Source organism: Corvus brachyrhynchos, unplaced genomic scaffold (genome assembly GCF_000691975.1).
Source record: "Corvus brachyrhynchos isolate BGI_N302 unplaced genomic scaffold, ASM69197v1 scaffold32, whole genome shotgun sequence".
Lineage (NCBI taxonomy): Eukaryota > Metazoa > Chordata > Aves > Passeriformes > Corvidae > Corvus > Corvus brachyrhynchos.
In genome coordinates this window covers 8,948,643-8,957,032 of record NW_008237919.1, presented here as the reverse complement: position 1 = coordinate 8,957,032, position 8,390 = coordinate 8,948,643, and the positions used below count along the sequence as shown (strand labels likewise).

Genomic DNA, 8,390 nt, shown 5'->3' with positions numbered 1-8,390 from the left:
CCGCAGGGGCCAAGGATGGGGTACCCGCCGGTGAGCAGCAGTCTCGGTCCTTGACCCTGGAATAAGAAGGGCTTTTGGTAGGGAACCCAGTTTGGTTTGTGCGTGTGTAAATACTTCCCGCTGCCCAGGAATAGTGAAACGTGTGGGGTTTGGGACACCTTCCTGTGGACCTGACAGCCGTTGTGCTCGCTGGTGGTGACTGGTCACATATCTCCCAAAGTCTTTCTAGTTTGGGGGGACGCTTGAGGACCACAGGCTCCAAACTGAAAGAAAAAAAAATCCGTTGGCTAGCCCTTAAACTGGGCTTTCCAAATGGTTTGTTGCCCTGACTCACTCATATAATGGTATTTACTTTAGAGGGTGTCTGATCAGGACCTGGTTGTAGCCTTGCCAGCCAGATAAAAGGCAGTGTGCCTTTGGATGCATCCAGCTGGCAGTGGGAGTAGCTGCGGAGGCAAGGCATGTCCTTGCACTTGATTCCTTTATCGGTAGGCACATCGTTTTCCTTGAGGATTCTGGGTGCAGGATTCAGTATTTGGTTTCTTTCTGTTACTGCTTCTAAGTCTTGAGCATGTCTGGCGATCCATGTTGCTACCAACTCAGAGATTACAGAAGTTGCTAAGATAGCTCTTCCAGACTACAAGTTGTTTTGCTATAGTCTCTTCAGACATACATGAATTCCCCAAAAAACTATTGCAAAAACTACAGTGAAGACTTCATCTTGTTAATGAGCAATCACTAGCTTTATTTAAAAGGTTGTTACATCATTGGGGATGCTGAAATGGGAGATTTAAAGAGAGATTTTAATGACAGATTTAAAGAATTTTAAATTGGATTGTTCTCCTTAGATTATTACTAAAGAATTGAATAGATTACTGAGCAAATTCCCCATGAACTGTAAGTTTAAATATTTAAAAGTAAGCTCTAATTGTTCTGCCACTATAATAGTCCCTTGAAAAGCAGTTCTTTACCAAAATAAGTACATGCTGCTATCTTCATCTTAGGTGATGTTCTGTGGCTTTCAGCAAGTAACTGTAATTGCAAGTTGGTGGCAAAGTGGAAGGGAGGTTCTCTGGATCCCAGGTGTGTGCATCCGATGAGCGTCACCTGAGACTGCTGGGGCAGAAAAATGTGCGTGCTGGAAAGTGAAGGTTCAGGTCAACCCTGTTGATAAAACCTGGTGTGAGAGTTTGGAGACAAAATAAATGGCTCTGGTGGTCATGAAAGCAGAACATACCAGGATTGTTTTCATATACTTGTTGCTCTTCCTTCTTGAGCTTTGAGCAGCTTGGTTAATTGGGAGGTGTAAAAAAGTCACTAGCTTTCTCAGTTCCCGTTGTTATCTATGTGAAAAGAGGTTGCCTTTTTGTTTTTTCTCTGGTGGTTTTTTTGTTGTTGTTTTGTTTGTTTTTGGTTTTTTGTCTCATCCCCTTCCCTTGCAATTACTGGCTCTAGTACTGGTGGAGCAGATCTAAGGGAAAGGTGGTACTTTTTAGAGAGAACTAGTGAATGTGTCTCTACCCTCTTCCCAGAAGCATGTATATGATGTTTCAAAATTTGGGTTCATTGTAACCAGAAGATACCAAAATGCTTGCTGTGGAGAAGCTGACCAGAAAGCAGTGCCACCACAACTGCATTGTTTTCCAAAGGCAAAGCATTAATGAAGAAGAAGAAGAAGAAAATATGGACAAACTCAGATATACTAAATATGACCTTTTTTTTTTTGTTTGTTTTACTCATACTGAGCTACTACTAGGCTTTCTGAAAATAATTGCAAGACTTGCTGGGAGATGTGTTGAAACTATGTTTTTCTTTTGAAACAGGTTTGAGTTATATAGAGAAAGGAAATGGAAAAAGTACCAGGAAGATGAAATTACTATTATACATATTCTGAAGTTTGTTGGCTTGGGGAAAGCAGGGGATAAAGTACTTTTATGCTATTATTTAGCATTTTGTTAGTGTCGATATTAAGGAAACCATCAGAACAATGTTTGCCTTTTGTTACAATACAAGCGAGCCCTTACAAGAATGTTAGGAGGAAGTTTGGTGTCCTCACAAGCAGCTTGTGATGTAACACAAAGGTCAGCTATTTAACTCACATTTTGCTAGTTTGCTTTGGTATGAAGATGTGAGAGAAGACAGGCCATACCTGCAGTGTGCTGAGGTCAGCTTCCCTGAGCTATTGCCTTTTCTGCGTTTTCATGTTTTAGCAAACCAGCAAAAGTGATTTCAGTGTTCTGTTGGTTGGGATGCCTGTGGACACAGGGAGTTTTACTTCCTGAAGCTAATGAGAGGTTTGTTGTAGACTTAGTAGGTGGGGAGTTGGCCCAGAAGGTGTAAGGAGAGTGTGTGCCACCTCTACTTTGTCTGCCCTGATGTTGTGAGCCATTGCACAGCGGGGTTTGAGTCAGTGGATTTATGTTCCACACCCAGCACCAGCATCTGTCTCACTATCTTCAGGAAGAAAATTTGGCTCTGAGAATAGGTCACATGGAGGCTTAGTTTCAGGAAAGCATTTGTAGTGTTTGTGTTCTTTAGTTGTAAAACATGTCAGTTTACAGATGATACTGGAGTTCCTTGATGTCGTCATGTTGGTATTTCATCCAAGCTGGAGAAGGCATTTTGGGGTTAGACCTGGTTCCCATGCAGGACTGAAGCAGTTTGTATGTACAAAATAAGCATTTTTTTGTAGGGGATTCCTCTTGTTTCTTTGATCCCTGAGGATTATTGTTTCTTACTAAACAACATATTGACAAAGTATCTCACCCTGTTGACTATTTCTTTTCCCTAGTATCTGTGTGGTATGTGCCTGTTCATCTGACTTATTCCCCTGGAACAAGCACTTCTCCTCTGCTCCACTTTCTTGCTCCTCTTGTAATGAACATTTTTTGTAACAGGTATTTTTGCAATATTGCTCATTCATGTCATATATTTTAACATATTTTTTAAATTACCTACTTAGTTCTGCGATATTATGTAGTGAAATGTAAATTAGCCTTTATTTTTTTATTATTAACTCTCCCTCTTTTAATGCTGTGATCGTTATGAAAAACATTTGCCTGTAGGCAGGCAAATGAAATCTTCAGAAACCTATTTGGTGCTGGGATAAAATATCATTGCTTCCTGAAATTTTGGTGAGAATCCCATAGGGACTCAGCTTCCCTTAGTAAGCAGCCTAAAAGTTGTCTTCTGAAGTGACTGGCGTGCACATGTCCCTTCCTTGCATGGGAGACCTGAGACCTTGAATTTTGTAGTACAGGATGGCAAAAGGCCAGCTGATGTTTCAAAGAGATACTCTTATACTAGAGACACTTGTCTAATGGTCATCAGGCTCCATAGAAGCAAAATTAAAATTGTATCCCACATCCAGTAACCTTTTTAATTGTCTTTAAAGGTATCGTTTTATTTAGAAATAAACTCTTCATTTTTTAATCAAGGGTGTCTTTAACATAGTCTTCTGCATGCGGTTAGCCGGCATGCATCAGGAATGTCCCTGGGAGAGGGTAGTCTGTTAACAAACGTTCTTTTAAGTCTGCCTTTAATCCAGAGGAGTAAGGAGATTTGCTGCTCTCTGAAAAGTTAAGTGATTTATTTGAATAAGGGAGGGTGGGAGGGATCCTGCCTCACACTTTATTTACTCACTGCCCTCCCTCTCCTCTGCAAGCAGCTGCACTTCCAAGGCCATGGGGATCTCTTCTAGAGTTTTCCTTGTCTGAGCCACGAGCTGGCTTCTGAGCTTCTGCTTGGATTGCCCTGTTACTGGGAGGGAAGTTTCTTCTTTGGTCCCTTCCTGTGCTGTTTTCAGTTGTGACCTCTTCCCTGCAGTGCTGCTGATAAGCAGCCCCAGTGTTCAACTCTGAAAGTAACTGGCAAAGTAAAGGCAGTAGCATAGAGTATGTAACGTGAAATGATTCAGATGATATTCACTGCATCTGAACTCTACCCAGAACATTATTTTTCACTGTTTCCTCTTCTGCTTTGTCTTCTTCCCTCTGTGAAGGTAGAGGATGAACTGGGTGGAACAGAGCCCTTCTCTCCTGGTTGAATTCCCTTGACTACATATAGCAGGATAAAATAAATGCTACATTTGCAAATGACGAAGAACTAGCCTGCTGCTCATGCTGGTGGAGTTGCAGAGAACCTGCAACTGAGTAGCGTTTTGTGATAGAAAAAGAAGATTAGTCATTTTCCATCCATTTAAAATGTATATTCCTACAAACCAGAATGCAGTACTGTAATTGCTCTTCTAAACTGTATGAATCCTGGGGATGGGACTGTAGCTGGTTATTTCTGTGTCCTCTGTGTTCCTCTCTTTGCTCTTGCTTTTCTGCCATCTCTTTGGAGAACTTCAGAAGGTACTGTTAAATACACTTAAGGGACAGGGGGAAAGATTCAATTGCATGTTGTCTGTGTCCTCATGCAAAAGAGAATTTTGCCCGCCTTTTTAATTTGCTTTTTGAAAAATTCTAAATGACACTTCAGATACCTTTGCAGTTCCGAGTTACAATAGGTTTCCAGAAACTTGACTTTACTGGTATGTGTGTTTCTTGGCTTAAAAAGTCAATTTATTATCCCAGCAGTGACTTTTGTTTGATGGGACAAAGTCCGGGCTGTTTTTCCGTACTGTTACATTTCAGAGATACTGTGGTTTCTCTGCTCTGCAGGCCTGCAGTAGAAATTACATTTTCTCTGTGGTGTTGGTAGCTAGTGACCCATAATGAACGCAGCGTTGTAGGTGAAGCATGATGACCATCTCCTTCTACAGCATTATTACAGTGGCAAGTTGTTACAGTTCACAATGAAGAGGGGGAGCAGTTAATGGATTTTTTTTTTCTTCTCAATGTACTGGATTTTTTTAAGGCTGATGATATTGCATCATGTTTTCTCATGCTGTTACTTAGCTTGTAATGAATGTACGTGAGAATTGACTGGAGGTTTTTATTAAAATATTTTCCAGCATTTCTCAGTGATCGTAAATATTTTGGGGAGTTAAGATAACACAGAAGTATTTGTCTACCTTTTGTGTTCTGTCTAGACCAAACTACTTATACAGATGCTAAGCATTTTAATAACAATATGAAGCAGGTGAAACCTTAACATGTCTGTGAGCTGAGGTAAGGCAAAACACAGCAAATGAGAAAATATTCCTGAGTTGAATATTATGATGTTGGAGGATAGCATAGGGCTTGCAACTACTGATTGCTTATTCTAATCCCTGTTGCTTATTAACAGAAGATACCAACACCACAGTCCTGCTCCTGTGAATTGGAAGTGATAGTCTTTCTAACCCTCACCTGGGAGCATGACTCATACCCCATCGGTAAACACATTTCTTGTGTGTGTTCTGTTTGGTACAAATTTCAGGAGGATGATACTCCTGGGGAAAGGAATACTTTTTTTCATCTTGTTCTGTTTGGCTGCCTTTTCCGGTTGTGTACACAGAAATAATGAATTACTTTCCTTTTTAAACTTTTAAAAAAATTGTTTGCAATTCTCTTTGTCTAGATGAAAATATTTTTATTCTTTTTGTAGTTCAGAACATAAGACTGAGTAGGACCTGAAGAATGAACTAAAAACTCAGGTCCCATACATGTAGCTAAAGACAACTGAACAGTCTTCCTCTGTATGAATTATTCTTCTGTGCACATTATAATGTTAACTTTAATGTATATTGCCTGGCTCTTGTTTAAACCTGGGTTCAGCCTACAGAAATCTCATGATAATTTTAAGAGCTTCAGAAATCCCTTTCCTTGTGCAAGAGCTTATGCTATAGCATCTAATATTTATGTAATGCCCTAATCTGCCAAGTGCATTGTAAATAATATTTTCAGAATAAACTTGGAGAAAAATGTACATGTGTAAATGGACCGGTTCTTCCAAGTGAAAAAAATGCAGCAGTGAGGATAAGTTTTGGCAAGAGATTTGATATGAATGTGGGGAATGAATCTCAAGTTTTAGGTTCTGTGTTTTGATGACACAGTTATTTTTCCTGCTGTTGTGTACTTGGCTTTTCCTATGTGGCCTCTGATTTCTTAGAACTTACAGGGATAAAAGGAGAAAAATAGAAAAAGGATAAAAAAGGTAAACGATGCTCAGGTATTTTTAATACTGTCTAAGTTGCACAAGCATGATTTCTAATGAGACAAGTATGAAATTCATTCCTCTAAGCTAGTCCCTCTATTGCTACTCCCTCAGAGGCTTAAGACTAGTACTGTCTCACATGTTTCTGAAAGGCTTCCTTGAGCATGGTCCTAGCTTCTGACACCAGAGGGTGACTGTGTCCTCCCAGGTAGCCTTCCTTTGGACCCTTCTGCCTTGGCATAGGTGGCAGTCAGCAGATGTTACTGGCAAACACTCCAGCTTTGTTCATTTGTCTCTGTTGCAGCTGCATCACTTGGGGTAGGTGTAAGTGGGAATGGCTTGGCACAGTTATCATCACGACATAAAGTAAACTGACAGGGCTGTGGCCCTCGGGGTGAATGGCTTTGAGCCTGTGAATGTGATCAAATGAAACATGCTCAATTTGACCTTGAAAGGAAGCAGTGCTGCAAAGCACAGGTCATTCCTGTGATGGGATCTCTGTGCCGCTTGAGAAAGAAAGATGGTTTGTGGGTTTAAGGATGGGTTAAGTCAGCTTTGTGAGCTGAATCCCAAATAAGACTTGGAGTGGGGGAGCGCTGTTAATGAGTGCAGGGAGATAATTTAGGCAGGGAAGACATAGCTACTTTGCTGTGGCATGGGGCTGCAGTAGGTGCTGTATCTGTGATGGAGCAGCATTTGCAAGGAAGATAGAGACTCCTGAATCACATCTAACCTGGATCTTTATCCACTACCCCTTGGATTTCTGTTCTGATTGAATTTGCAGTTCTAAAATGCAAGAGGTCCTATTGGACAGCAGCACCTTTGTATTAACTGTGCCTTTTGTTGTCTCTGTCTAATGATTTTTTTTCTTCCTTCCTGTTAAACAGAAAGAGAAAGGTGACTTCTCAGAATTGGTTCCCATTGGGTCAGGCACAATACTTGGTAAATACTTGGTAGGGTATGTTTGGGATGGCCAGCTACAATACATGTATTATCCAGAGTGGTTTTGTGATCAGAGGTCAGGTGGAGTGGGTCACCGTTTCAAGTGCTTGGGGCACAAAACAGTGAGCAGGGCTGGTGAGAGAAATCCCAGCTTGTGTCAAGCCAGTCTGCCCCTCAAATCCAACAGATATGGGATGGAAGTTTTATTGCATGGTAATTACAGAGGGTCCAGCACGTAGGAGATGGCCAGCAGGTCCGTTGAAGCCATCTGGCTTCCCCACTGCTATCTCCCCAATCCAGCAGCACACTTGCTGTCTAGTAGATGCTGCCAGCTGTACTTCGGGCTGTAAGTGGCAGGGTGCTAAGTGGTTGATGATGCATGAGCTGTTCAGTAGGTGAAGCTCATAAAATGGCTGGAGGCAGGTGTGATTCCTCCTCCCAATACTGTATGTAAGGCAAGTGTTTGTCTGAAGAGTTTAACGTTCTCCAAGTAAATACTGCACACAGTTTTTCATCAGGGGGAAGCAGTGCTAGGGTAAAGCCAGCCAAAGGGATGTCTGTGGTTCTTGATCACAGCATGGTTTAATTGCTGAAGTCTGAGTGGGGGAAGGAGATATGTAACACCAAGCTGAGGCAGTCAGCATTACCAAGTGCAGTGGGTAGTGCAGGAGGGGATGTGGGCAATGCGTAGTTGGGGAATGCCAAAATATGGACCCTGTACATAACTTAGCAATCACACTGATTTAAGAAAGAAACTCAGATAAGAAGAGGTTTTAGTGGGTTGTAGCCAGCAGGCAACTTTCTGACACGAAGTAGAGTGGCAAATCTAGAGCTTCGCCCATTGTTTGGGATCTATATTCAACACAGTGAGGCTTAAGGGGAAGAGAATCTGCTGAGGGAGTCTAGAGCTGCTTGAGGTACAGGGATATGGGCAGTGCTGTGTCTGCAGAGAGCCTCTGGCTTGACAGAACTGAAAATCTTGTGTGGCCTACATGGGGACCTAAATGCACCTTCTCCAAGACAAGCAGGAGTTGAGTGGGTCTGGTCCCCCAAGATCATGTCAGCCTCTCCCTCCTCTGGTATGGGGAGATCTGTCTGTCCATTGCGGTCACGTGTCATAATGCCAGCTTGTTTTCAACTCTAATGAACGATGTCAGACCCTGTAGGCTCTGTACCTTTCCCTCTTATGAAAGCAGATCTGAGGTCTTGGTGGTGACTGTGGCTTAAAGGTGAATAACCATTTCCAGTATCTTTTTTTTCCCCCTTCCTCTTTCTTCTTTTTAAAGTGCTACCCTAAGGTGTAGTCAATCTTGACTGATTGTTTTTGATGCTGTTCAGGCTCTTTTGCAAGCAAAAATAATGACACT

At 41.8% G+C, this 8,390-nt stretch overlaps 1 protein-coding gene across 1 annotated transcript in view; it reads left to right on the top strand.

Annotated features, from left to right (window-relative positions):
- PPM1H (protein phosphatase, Mg2+/Mn2+ dependent 1H) overlaps positions 1-8,390 on the top strand; it is a 139,823-nt gene that overhangs the window by 6,266 nt on the left and 125,167 nt on the right. Inside the window, exon 3 of the mRNA XM_017733089.1 lies at positions 7-30. Within this exon, the coding sequence (XP_017588578.1) occupies positions 7-30 (24 nt within the window). The remainder of the gene's footprint in view (positions 1-6; positions 31-8,390) is intronic.